The 13820-nt window shown below is 39.0% G+C and overlaps 1 protein-coding gene across 1 annotated transcript; it reads left to right on the forward strand.

Annotated features, from left to right (window-relative positions):
• LOC145469752 (uncharacterized) lies at positions 1-12115 on the forward strand. Its single transcript, XM_081453546.1, has 2 exons — positions 1-921; positions 1036-12115. The coding sequence occupies exon 2, from the start codon at positions 2386-2388 to the stop codon at positions 4006-4008; it is 1623 nt and encodes a 540-aa protein (XP_081309672.1). The 5' UTR covers positions 1-921; positions 1036-2385; the 3' UTR covers positions 4009-12115.
• Positions 12116-13820: the final 1705 nt, after the last annotated feature.

Here is a 13820-nt window from a genome sequence, read left to right on the forward strand (position 1 = left end):
GGGGGGCAAAAATAATTCCCATTTTAGGACCACTCAGCTTTCATCAACATTTATAAAAGTTTTATTTTTGTTTTCATCCTACTTACCCGGATGAATGTATGGGCTCAATCTATTACTGGTCAGAGGTTTACCCCACTGGGACAGATGGTCGCACGTGTCATAGCCCCACTCCCCCAGGAGTGATTTAGTTACATTAATATAAAAAAGGGACGGAATGATGCTATATTTTATTTTCCATGGCAGAAAAAGAATTTTAAAACACCCTCTAACCAGTAATCAATATCTACCAGTGAATCTCTAATCCTCAACCCTTTTTTGGCGCAATGGAAGTTAAAATTTAACACTTAGCTGAAACAAATTATGGTGAACTGTAAGTATTGACACAAAATCGCGATTCTCAAGATATGGTTTTGTTTTTACCCTTTTTTGACACAAAGGGAGTTAAAATTTAGCATACGGTTGAAACAAAACAATAGTGTGGAGCTGAAAGTTTGGCACAAAATCACATTTCTCAAAATATGGTTTTGTTTTAACCCTTTTTTGGAACAGAGGAAGTTAAAATTTAACAATCGGTTGAAACAAAAAATGATGTTAGCTGAAGGTTTTGACACGAAATCACGATTCTCAAGATATGGTTCTGTTTTAACTATTTGTGACACGAAGGAAATTTTAATTTAACACTCAGTTGAAACGAAAAATAGTGTTAGCTGAAGGGTTTAACACAAAATAAAAACTCTCAAGATATGGTTTTGTTGTTGACACAGGAATTTAACACTTGGTTGAAGCCAAAAATATTTTGAACTGAAGGTTTTGACACAAAATCACAACTTTTCATGATATGGTTCTGTTTTGACCCTTTATTTGGCACAAAGGAAGTTTTCATTTAACACTCGGTTGAAAGAAAATAATGTAGAGCTGAACGTTTTGACACAAAATCACGATTCTAACGATATGGTTTTATTTTAACCCTTTTTTGGCACAAAGGAAGTTAAAATTAACACTTAGTTGATACAAAAAAATAATGTTGAGCTGAAGGTTTTCACACAAGATCACATATCCAGGTAGTTAAAATTTCGTAGCCAAATGCAATAAATTTGTTACAGCTTTTGGCAGAATTTTGGCCTATGAATTTATTCGAGCATCGGCAAAAGCACCGTCGGCATCTGATGCTGAGTTTAGTAGCATTCCCGCGCGGGCTATTTGCTGCATAAGCAAACTCGAGTATACAGTTGATTAAATAGTTCTTTTATTCCTTCCCTCAAAAAGGTTGCTCTACTCATATCCTATTAACCAACCAGCATGCATTTGACTTGATAGAATGCCATGCTCTCGTTCTGTGATCAACGTCTCATTCTGTCTTAGCAATTTAGGAACCTTAAGCAGTAGCGTCGACGCCGCCGCCAGGGACGACGCCTTACAAAAAGTAGATTTATATTTTACCTTCGAATTTCGTAACTATCTAAATCTGCTCAGCACTCCAATCGGTCTGAAAACTTGCTGAAACTAAATATGTAATACCAGCGATCAATTCCTATAAGAAATAAGAAAAAGCTACCGTTCTCCAAATACGCAGAACTTGGTCATTTCACGTTGTTGTTGTTGTTGTTGTTGTTGTTTTTGCAGACGACGGCGACGAAATGTACAAAGATTTAAAACGCACATGGATAGTGATTATTCTTCTCATTTAATCTTTTGTTTAGTGACGTTTTTTCGTTGCCGTTGCGGTCATTGCGGAGTTTGCTTAAGCTCCTGACGCCTAGTAGAAAATGGTTTTATAGTTTTGCCTTCGAATTTCGCGATTAGCTATGTAGATCTGTTGCGTGTGCCGATCAGTCTCAAAACGTGATCGCGTTAAATATGCGAGTAACAAGGTTCAGTTTAAAAGGAAATACGAAAAATTAGTTGTCAGTAGTCGTTCGTGTTCTCCAAAATGCCCAAAACTTGGTCATTTTACATTGTTGTTTCACATTGTTGATTTGCAGAAGACGGCTAAGAAATGTATAAAGATCTATAACGGACGTGCAGAGCCATTGGTGTGCTCGTTAATTTTTTTTTTTTTTTTGCGTGATTTTCCTGTTGTAGTTGCCATCGTGGGAGTTTGCTTAAATAATCACTTCCGCCTCTACTGAAATAGCCAACAGCACTTCTCTACATGTAATCCATTGCGGAAGAAAAACTACTTTTTTTTTGATGGCCTGAAACACTTACAGCGAAGAATACTGATAAATATATAATATACATTATCTCTCTAAAGCTATATATAGAAGTCAAGGTTTATTGGAGGAAATTGACGTTATAGTTGCTTTCTCGTGTGTGCAATAGTGGTATATTAACACAGCCCGTATACACTCGCTAGTCAATTCTACAACTGCAGCTCGTAACGACATGATTGGCCACGCTGTTGTTGAGTTCATCGGTCACATAATTCTTAGCTTCACCCGCAGTGTTGCTGAACATTCCGACTTTGATGAAGCCGAGCGCGATTTGGAGTTATTTGGGTACAATCCTCTAGAAGACACGGGCAAAGAATGGTACTGTCAGCCGGTAGATGAGCTCATTTACCAAGAATACAGTGACAGAGATGTAACAACGTTGGATTATTTGCCCTCTTCCAAGATTCAGGCAAGGTTGCTGAACGCATGCTCGACAGAAGAAACCGAAGAAACAGGGGACGTAGGAAACGATAGAGCTATGGCTTGGAAGCAGTTTAGACCGTCTTTCGTCCGTACTGTTTGCAAATCAGCTTACGTTGGATTTCTGGTGTCTGTTTTAAGTGCCGTCATTGTCGGAATGATTTCAATTTTAGTTTATTATCTCAGCTTTCAAACTCAGCTCAACTGCTTAGTCCATCCAGAAAAATCGATACCGAACAAACTACGATGGATCAGAACTGTCTCCGAAGCCATTTTTGCCTTCTTTTTCTACTGTTGGCTTTTCGTCAATAGCCTATTTTATTTTCGTCCATTTCAAATATCAGGACTAAAACTGACACTTTCCTTAACAGCTCTAGCTTTTTATATATTTGATGTATGTTATCGCCTACTCCAAGCTCTCGTGTTTTCTCACTTCAACTTGACAAAGCTTCAAGTGCTACCAGGAAATGTTCTATTTTTTCTGTGTCTGTGTGTTCAAGTCTGCATCATTACCAAACATTTTTGCAGGGGGCCAAGAAAAAAACAGCTCTCGTTATTTTTATCTTTAACAATTCCATGTTTTTTAACATATGTTACGGGTATTCTTGAAGCTTATTTCATATATCCAGCTTATAACAGACAGGACAACATTGTTGGCAAAGTACTCATTGCCATATTCGCACCGCTCATCACGGTTTTTCTTAAAGGCGTGTCACGCTTTTGTGTCCAGCGATTGTGGAGGATCAGCCATCCGGGACATTCATTTGTGCTGTTGGTTCCGTTGTATTATGGGTCGGCTGTAATGCTGAGATTTTTACAAGTGGATGTTGAAGATGTAAGAGCAATTGCTGCGATTGGAGTGATCCATGGAATTGCAGAAGTGATAGAACGCAGTGGTATGGTTTTCATCGACCACATATACCATCAGATTTGGCAAAGGAGATTGGTTCGCTGTGGGAATTTCCGTACTCCTCGTCGTGAGAGACTAGCCACTGATATTGTCATAATGAGCATCTTGTACGAATCAAGTGGTGTCATCTCCGTCAATGGCTTCCTGCACTTGTATCGTTATTTTTTCAGCAGCGACAATTCTGCCCTCCAGCTGCTACAATCCTTTGCTCTCACAACATCAGTCGCATTGGCAATTGAGTGGTTTTTCACCAGTCTTTCGCTAGCTATTGAAACTCGATATCAAAATATGCCTGTAATGGCTGTCTGGCGAAGAAGATGGAAAAAGCACATTGTAGTAGCGATCATAAACGTAGTGGTGATGGCTTCATGGTTGAGCTCAAGTTTGATTTTACCGGCGGTAGTTAATAATGAACGCTCTGTCGGCAAACCTAAGGATTTCTGCCAAATGCCGTTTGAGTGGTGAGTCCTGTCCATGGACCTTGCTGATCAAACTGAAGGAATTGCGACTTCAATTGGAGCAACAGCATTGCAAGGCGTTTACTGTTTACTTTGCGAGATGTAAAAAGAACACTCATGTCCAATACTGTCGAGTAGATTCCATCGGAAAAGAGAACTTTCTATTCGTTGTCGATCGGAAAATTACATCTCATTAGCTATTAGGTGGATATAAAGCCTGTCGGATCGATCGATTCGTCGAATGGACACGACCCGAAACCTGGATGTTGTTGATCGGAAAATCGCATCTCATTAGTGACAACAGACCCGGCGATCCAACGTTGTCGATTCGATCGATTCGATCGATTCGTCGAATGGACACGACCCGAAACCTGGATGTTGTTGATCGGAAAATCGCATCTCATTAGTGACAACAGACCCGGCGGTCCAACGTTGTCGATTCGTTCACAGGCCATTATAACGAAAGCACTGTGAAAGAGGACATAAACACGTGAATATTCCTCGTTCTAAAAACACCAAAGGTAGTATAAATGAAACATTGCATAGTCATTTACGTCGCTATAAGAAAAGCACGGTGAAAGAGGACATAAACACATGGATATTCCTCGTTCTAAAAACACCGGTGAAAGAGGACATAAACACGTGAATATTCCTCGTTCTAAAAACACCAAAGGTAGTATAAATGAAACATTGCATAGTCATTTACGCCGCTATAAGAAAAGCACGGTGAAAGAGTACATAAACACATGGATATTCCTCGTTCTAAAAACACCAAAGGTAGTATAAATGAAACTTTGCATAGTCATTTACGTCGCTATAAGAAAAGCACGGTGAAAGAGTACATAAACACATGGATATTCCTCGTTCTAAAAACACCAAAGGTAGTATAAATGAAACATTGCATAGTCATTTACGCCGCTATAAGAAAAGCACGGTGAAAGAGGACATAAACACGTGAATATTCCTCGTTCTAAAAACACCAAAGGTAGTATAAATGAAACTTTGCATAGTCATTTACGTCGCTATAAGAAAAGCACGGTGAAAGAGTACATAAACACATGGATATTCCTCGTTCTAAAAACACCGGTGAAAGAGGGCATAAACACATGAATATTCTTCGTTCTAAAAACACCAAAGGTAGTATAAACGAAACTTTGCATAGTCATTTACGTTGCTATAAGAAAAGTACGGTGAAAGAGTACATAAACCAGGGGGGGCTGGCAGCTACCTTTGATCTCGCCGCTTTTCTGGTTTCTATGATCGCCCCAGTAAAGAAATCTGTCAATCATTTGAGAACCGTAACGAGCATGCGCACAACGCGAAAATAACACGAGGTAACCGAAACATGTTTCGCCGCCATTTTTGTTCAGGGTTTGCCTTCGATTCGATAACTTTTTATTCGCTGTTAGCAATTTTTAACGACAGCTCTGAGGCAATCAGGACTAAGGGAATCCAGGACCAGCTTTGGGCTATTTTCCTGGCGAGCGTGGTTGCATTCTTGGTTGCCTGGAGAGGTTTTTCCGTCTCAGGAAGAAAACGAAGCTGAAGTGTTTATTTTGCTGTGGAAATTTCAAGGTTCATTACTTTCCATCTTCACACCGAGCAATTATTCTTCCCAAATTTCTATGGAAAATACCGATGTCGAACTGTTTCATGTCTGGCATTATATATCGCGAAGCCTCCGAACGTAAGTCTTTAAAATATTTCTCAACTGTTCAGAGTTGTACATTTAAACTTGAGCTTACATTGACTACATTAAACAAGCTTTTCTGTCTAAAGTTTTTTCCGTCGTAACTTACTTTCTTATGAAAGACTGCATTTACTGTATGATTTTCCTGTAGTGTGTTGAGTCTGAAGACTTTCTTTCGAGTAATTTAATTTAATCATGAAACTTGAAGGCAGTTGCAGATCAGTCAACAACATTGAAAATAGCTACCAGTTTGCGTGTCTCGATAATGCAGTGATAAATTATGGAGGTTTTGAAACCTCCATCCCTTACTGTTCAGTACCAATGTGAACTCGCAAATTTGAAATCATTTTTCCGCTTCTGCATATGGGAATGTCCAAAATGGACTGTTTGCTAGACACAGACTCAATGTGAACCTTTACTGGGTTGAGGTATTTCATTTACAAGTTATTTACCCGTGAAAATAAAGAAAGCAGCTTCTGCTCACATGCTTTGGCATAATTTGTACTGGTGATAAGCATCAGTTTTATTTGTGTGGTGGGAGAAAGCTCTGTAATACTTCTGGATATCAAAATAGGGCTGCCATATACTCATCTGCTGAGGGAGATAATTTATGAAATAGACCCAGGGAAGGAAAATGAGGTCATGTTACCTGTAGTTGAGTGGTAGTAATGAGGTAAGCAGGTAAAATGGTCATTCATCCAGATTATTAATTACTAACTTTAACTTGGGTAAACCTGAGTCAAAAGAATCTCCACAACATTTGAAATAGGCCAATTTTGAGATTTGGCTTTAAGGCTTTCGAGAATAACAAGAAAAGACGTCAAGCACAGGGATCTGTAACAGTCATTTAGCCCCCAAGTCTATTAGCCCCTAAACATTTAAACTCCAACCAGAAGTCAATAAGCCCCCTACCAGAAATAAAAAAACTGTATATATTTTTTTCCTTAAGCATGAGTAAGGGGCTAATTGGCTTGTGGTTGGGGGCTAACTGGCTAGGGGCTAATCAAATGACCGGTAACCAAAGGATTTGTTTTATTCCTCTAAAGCAAAAAGATGAGTAAGGATTTTAATATATCAACTCATGATTTGGCCCAACGTGTTGATTATCAGTGGCTTGTTCCTGTAGTGGAAGGATAGCTAAATAAGACAATAAGGCAGACTAATATAAAGTCAGACGAAGAAGTCTTTAATAGTACTTGTCTCAAATGACAATTCTTAGTGCAAGAGAGGAGCATGAACCCTTTGAAAACTGATTGAGAGGTGACATAAAAAATTAGTCCAGAAAGAGCAACAAAATGAGGTGGTAAAGTCAAACTTCCTGCACACTCTCCATGTCAACGACTTGATTGGACCCATTATTTAAGCCGTTAAGTCAAGAATATTAAAACAAAAGTCTAAGGATTATGAAGAAACAAAAACAATCAATGACGCAACTATTGTGTTGTAACGGCAAAGAGATGGTGATGAATTCTCAATTCTGCTGAGGGACCTATCCAGTATTCGCTTTCATAAATAATGCCAGATGCTTTGCCTGAAACTGAAACAGACCTCTTGTAGTAACGTAACAGAAAAATGCCGTACCCACTGCACTCACTATGAAACCTACTTTAACGCTGTTAGTTTAGTAAGTGCAAACAAAAAAGGGTCACGAAGCTGTTAAGAAAAAGCAACCCTTGCCATCTGGGAGTCCGGAAATAGAGAAATACTTCAGTTTATCCCGTTGATAGGACACCCAAAAATGCTCATGCCTGCAATCTGGCAAGGAGGAGATGGACGTGGCTGGGTCACGTCCTCAGAATGGATCACCACTCACATCCACGAATTGCTCTCACATGGGTACCTGAAGGCAAACGGAAACGGGGTCGACCGCGCGAGACTTGGAGAAGGATTGTAGAAAGGGAGCTGGAAAAGGAAGGTTTAAGAACATGGGCAGCAGCAGCATCGGCTGCGGAGGACAGAACAGCCTGGAGGCAGAGAGCTTACGGCCCAATTCTCCACTTGGAGAACGGATAAATGATGATGATGCAATCTGGCTCACACTGTGGAGTTCCCGCTCGCGAGGGCTCACAGGTTTACGTTGGAATATTTATCACCGATGCCTCGATCAAATGTCCAAGATTTAGATGCAGGGCAACTGAAGCTTTTTCGTAGATGTTTGAACGTGAAATATGCACGACGTTTACAAAACTTTACAAACGCATCAGGGGCACCCAACGACCGTTTTCTCTCTAATGCTGTTAGATGCTGTTTTAGGCTATCTGGAGTACTTTTAAAGCTCTGTAGGTTAATTTTAGGTTGCACTAAAAAAATTTTATCTGTTCGGATATTCTAGGGGAACTTGAGTATTCTCGAATTTATTAGGGCTTTTTTGTCCATTTCCCGAAAACCTTAGGTCTTATCGCCTTTCCGAAAATGATAGCTGACCTTTTTTCGCTACTCAAAACGACATTTTCAACAGTCCGAAAACAACAGACATTAAATTTCTCATATCACGAAAGTTCGAGGTGCCAATTCTCTCAAGAAAATCAGAGGGGATTAAAGGCCTTCCGAACAGATAACTTACCGAAACGATCCGTTGGGTGCCCCTGACGCATCGCGCTCACGGAAGTCCGCCATGTTTGTTTTCCACAAACCAGTACTTAGTCTTGCTCGGCCAAATTTCTTAACTGGGGCGATCATAGAAACTCGGTTCCAGGCCTCGCTGCTTGCCCCCCCTGACATAAACACATGAATATTCCTCGTTCTAAACACACCGGTGAAAGAGGACATAAATACATGAATATTCCTCGTTCTAAAAACACCAAAGGTAGTATAAATGAAACTTTGCATAGTCATTTACGTCGCTATAAGAAAAGCACGGTGAAAGAGTACATAAACACATGGATATTCCTCGTTCTAAAAACACCGGTGAAAGAGGGCATAAACACATGAATATTCCTCGTTCTAAAAACGAAACTTTGCATAGTCATTTACGCTGCTATAAGAAAAGTACGGTGAAAGAGTACATAAACACATGAATATTCCTCGTTCTAAACACACCGGTGAAAGAGGACATAAATACATGGATATTCCTCGTTCTAGAAACACCAAAGGTAGTATAAACGAAACATTGCATGGTCATTTAAGCACGGTGAAAGAGGACATAAACAGATGCGTTTTGCATGGTCATTTACGCCGCTAACATATCCGTAGTATATCGCAAAAATACTCTTATCGATGAATCAATGATTGACAATCGACAAAACGCCGCTATAACAAAAGCACAGTGGAAAAGGACATAAAGATATGAATATTCCCCGGTCTAGAAACACCAAAGGTAGTATAAAGCCAAACATAACAAGTTTTCTATTGCAATGACCCTATCGTGAACCCACCGATGACAACGTATGACAATCGGAATAAATTTCTGGTACGTTTCGAATTTTTTGTCTACATCAGCGTGAAAAATTTCGCTAATAGAAAGCACGCACAACACTCTGCATGAACGTGAACAATGACTGTATTTTGTCACAGTGCAAGCGCGCGCTTATAGCGAAGCTGCACACATTCCTGGCGCACACGAGAAAGATCGCGGTCTGTGGTGCGAGATTGAGACGCATTTTAAGGTATCAGTATACCACAATTGACCACCTCACGTTAATATGTTTCGTGGCGGGGCTTTAAAAATAAACCCCAATAAAGTGTACATTTTTTGAAAGCTAAATAAATGAAGAATTTGATTACGTTTTTTCTTTTTTCAAAAACATAAAAGTTTTCTAAATTTTGCGCAGCGAAGCGATATTTACCCTTTCTTTTTCTTTAAGTTCGTTTATAGCCACGATTATCGCCGCAACGTGTTTAACATCGCAAATGATTCGTTACACATTGCCTTTCAAAAGGATGTCTCCGATTTCTCAAAGATCGCTTCGTTTTCTTTTTATACCACCCTAAAGTTTGATGTTCGAAAGCTTGTGATATCCTTTAACAAACAAAGCCATAAGTTTTTAACGAGGTTGAAATTCAAAAGTCTAAGACACCCTTTTGTAGGGCAGCTATTTGGGAACATCTACTCGACAGTATTGGACAACCCTCGTGACCGTACAATGCAACAATGCATAAATCTCAATTACTCAGGACTAGACACAGTTACGTCTTGGGGACCTATTTTCTGATTGTGGTTATCCTCCATGTTGATAAAAAAATAGAATTAAATTCCCTATTTTCAACAGCCCAAACGTTTACTGTAAAGTCAATTCATTATTTATGGTTCATATCAGTAACATACAAAATTAACTCGTTCAAGGATTTACGTTACTCACTGCTATCAATTTAACAGCAGACACATCAAAAAAACAATGTAGTACTTACTTTCAAATGAAAAGGATGCGTCACTAAGTAAAAATAAAAGATTTCATTTCATTTCACCTTCAATAATATATTTCACAATTTCTTACTGTCAGGGGCACCCAACGGATCGTTTCGGTAAATTATCTGTTCGGAAGGCCTTTAATCCCCTCTGATTTTCTTGAGAGAATTGGCACCTCAAACTTTCGTGATATGAGAAATTTAATGTCTGTTGTTTTCGGACTGTTGAAAATGTCGTTTTGGGTACCGAAAAAGGGTCAGCTATCATTTTCGGAAAGGCGTTAAGACCTAAGGTTTTCGGGAAATGGACAAAAAAGCCCTAATAAATTCGAGAATACTCAAGTTCCCCTAGAATATCCGAACAGATAAAATTTTTTTGGTGCAACCTAAAATTAACCCACAGAGCTTTAAAAGTACTCCAGATAGCCTAAAACAGCGTCTAACAGCATTCGAGAGAAAACGGTCGTTGGGTGCCCCTGTACTGTCAGTGACAAATCAAATCATAAGTACAGTGTTGAACAGTACAGTTCTCAGCTTTTTGTAAAGTGCAATAACCAGGTATCCTCACTGTGATGTACACAGTGCATTAATTTTATTATCAAATAGAGAACGCCTTAGAATGAAATATAAAAAGTAGCATTAGTCATCTCAAAAACTATAATGCAGAGGCATACGTCAAAAGTTACAGTTGAACTTCTTGTACAGGGGCAGATCCTATAGGGGAGTGCAAAGGTGTATGCACCTCCCTCACCCCCCATTTAAATGAGGAGCTTTCTAATACAACTGGTATTCTGCAGAAAAAACTATGTGCACCCCCGCCCCGCTAAGAAAAACCCTGGAACTGCACCCCTAAGTAAAACAATGGATCAGCCCCTGTTGTGAGAACCAATTTTGATCATTTTAATCATCACAGTATTTTGTTCAAATAACAAGTTTTCTTCCGTTTCAAATGGAATAATAAACTTGTGGTAGTTAACCACAGAAGTGAACTTATTTTCTGTACTTTTTGGCAAATGATTAATTACACCTCCTATGCCTAATAATTCAGTTATATTGAATGTAATCTTGATTAATTCATTTTTAACACAGTTTGGCTGGATTCCTGTATATGAAACTAACAAATTATCCAACCAGTTTCAAATAAGGTAAACCAATACAAAAGTTAAACAAACCAAATATATCTACCCGATAAATTACTACAACAAGTAAAATTTTATACGGATACATTAAATCCCCCCATACATTAAATGACCTTTGTGTGCCGGACACATAAGCACAAAGGATATGAAACTGGTCTTCAGAGCGGAATGTAGATGACAGGCAGTGAATTCGAGCCCAGGACACGGAATTCATTTTATTTTTATCACTGCTTTAAACATAAATTTCACCATGAAAAATGAAAATATATTTAAGAAACAATTTGCCGAACAAAGCGTTAACTTTTAAATTCCATGATATTTACATTCCACTTAGGATTCTGCATGCAGGAAGCGCATTCACATATCGGTACCTTTGAAACTGCAAAACACAACAGACGTACTTCCGGTCGTCGCCATGTTCATTACATTTGCAAAACAAAACGTGTTTTCTCAGTATGCGCAACAACCTGAATGCATCACTGTAAAACAATTCTAGTAAAAACAATAATAACCGTGTCTACCAGCGGCTCTGACGCAATTAATAAAATAGTAAAACATATTAAAACGAACGATTTGTCGAGTCGAACGATTCGTAAGATCCCTTTTTCCGATGGAATCTACTCGACAGTATTCGACAATCCTCAAAAAGAAACTGCAAAAGACATGCAGTTTCGTTGAAGAGTGGGACATTGGGGGGTTCTGAATACCGCAATACCGCAAAAAAAATTCAGCAAATGTGAACGTGCATAGTAATTGTGGGTACGCTTAGAACTTTGAATTTAAAAAGAGTATAACGAGTGTATGTTGAAAACTCTTGATTTAATACATGACAACGATTTTTAACTTTAACTTCAACTAAGTAGACTTGACTTTTAAAAGTAATTTCTCTATAGTACCTGAAGGAGAAATAGTGATCAGTAAATGTGGTTTTTTTTTTTTTTTTTTCAAAAAAGACACAATCAAAGCGTCATTTCCTTGGAGCACTCGCATGATAACCTCGTAGTCCGTCCATTGTTTATGAGTAGAAATTGAGTAGACTCGCAACAAACCACTGGTGTGGATAGTTAATATCACAAGAGTTCATGGTAGCTGTACAAATTTACTGTAAGATTAATAATAAAGTTCACTGGTATTACCGTTTATTGTTAGTACAGTTAATGGTTCTAATAGCGAATAAGCTAGCCCGTTGCCCCATTGTGATACCCCCCCCCCCCGCCCCCCCGTTTTGGTACCTCGCTTAGTTCTGACTAAATAACGACGCGCTTATTAGTATTGAGGAAGACACTTTATTCGGAGGTTAGTTCCTTTATTTCGTATGCAGGAAATCCCAATTTGTGAGCAAGAACGCACCTGTTGAATTTCAGCGACACAGAGAGTCCGCAGCGAAACGCAGCAACGAGATTAATTCGATGCATTCTATATTACTCTAAACCTAGTCTGGAACGTATGTATTTACCACCGGATTGTACTCTCTGTCTGGCTAAATTTTGTTTGGCCCTCTGAAGTCTTGCTTAACGCACATCCCTTCTAAAGTAAGGTATAGATATGGGCCACACCAAATTCATTGATGTGTCTGCTGGCTCTCAAAAGTTCACAAGGCACCAGGTTGCGTACTGTCGCTGCAACATGTGTCCTATTCGCACGCACGAATAGGCCATATTCGTATTCTCCGTATTCGACTGGAACTAGCTTGCAACTGAAGCTAACGCGGTGAGTCTTTTCAAATGCAAATGCATTGATCTCTTTTTATTGGTATTCCCCCGCATTAGCCTCCTTTCCAAGCTAGGTCCACTCCAATACCGAGAATACGAAAATGGCCTCTTGGCTTGTTGTCGCCTCACGTCGCCGCAACATGGCCCCTAGCGTGTGCCTACTTTTTAGACTATTGAGCCGCTCAATTTTAAGTTTGTTATACTCAGCAGTAGAAGCGCAAATAGCTCGATCTCTTGGATAAGAATTATCAATACTTTAATGTATTTTCAATTTCTGTTTTTCAGCCTTTAACAATTGAGTGTCAACTTAATCAACAGATCGCCCACAACTAGTGACACTCCGACCATTGAAGTTGATTTGTTTGTCAAGCTGTCGATTAAAATCTGCTCCTCCGCGATGACTGTAAATTAATTTCTTGCTTTCTCTGCCTTTAATTTGCCTTGTTTTGGACGGCTGTTTCAATATCCCTGTCAAAAACGTTTTCATTTATATTAGAAAACTGCACGACGGTGAAGACCAGTTTTCGTCATGTCAAAAACCAATATTTGGACCAATAATTAAAACTGGCAATACAGGAACAGGGTGAATGTTTCCGTTGTGAAGACTCAACTCAAGGCATGACGAACCCACGACAACTGACGCTCCTATCAAACAAACTCGTGCTATACATGCATGGGTTAATGAGGGCACGTGGGGAACAAAATATAGTGCAATATCTAAGAATATAAATATTAAAAAAATAGTAGGGAGAGACAGGTGTTCGGCTGGTTATTTTTCTTATTCCAGAGATAAAATAAAAGACACTCATAATTTTTTATTATTGGGGACAAAAATAAAACTCAGAGAATAATAGGAATTTCACGATGATCCTGTTTTAGTTTTATACCTCGTAAGTTTTAGTCAGCGCCAGTCTGTGTAATTATTATTAAAAGC

This window comes from Orbicella franksi, chromosome 15, assembly GCF_964199315.1.
Source record: "Orbicella franksi chromosome 15, jaOrbFran1.1, whole genome shotgun sequence".
In the NCBI taxonomy this organism is placed as follows: Eukaryota; Metazoa; Cnidaria; class Anthozoa; order Scleractinia; family Merulinidae; genus Orbicella; species Orbicella franksi.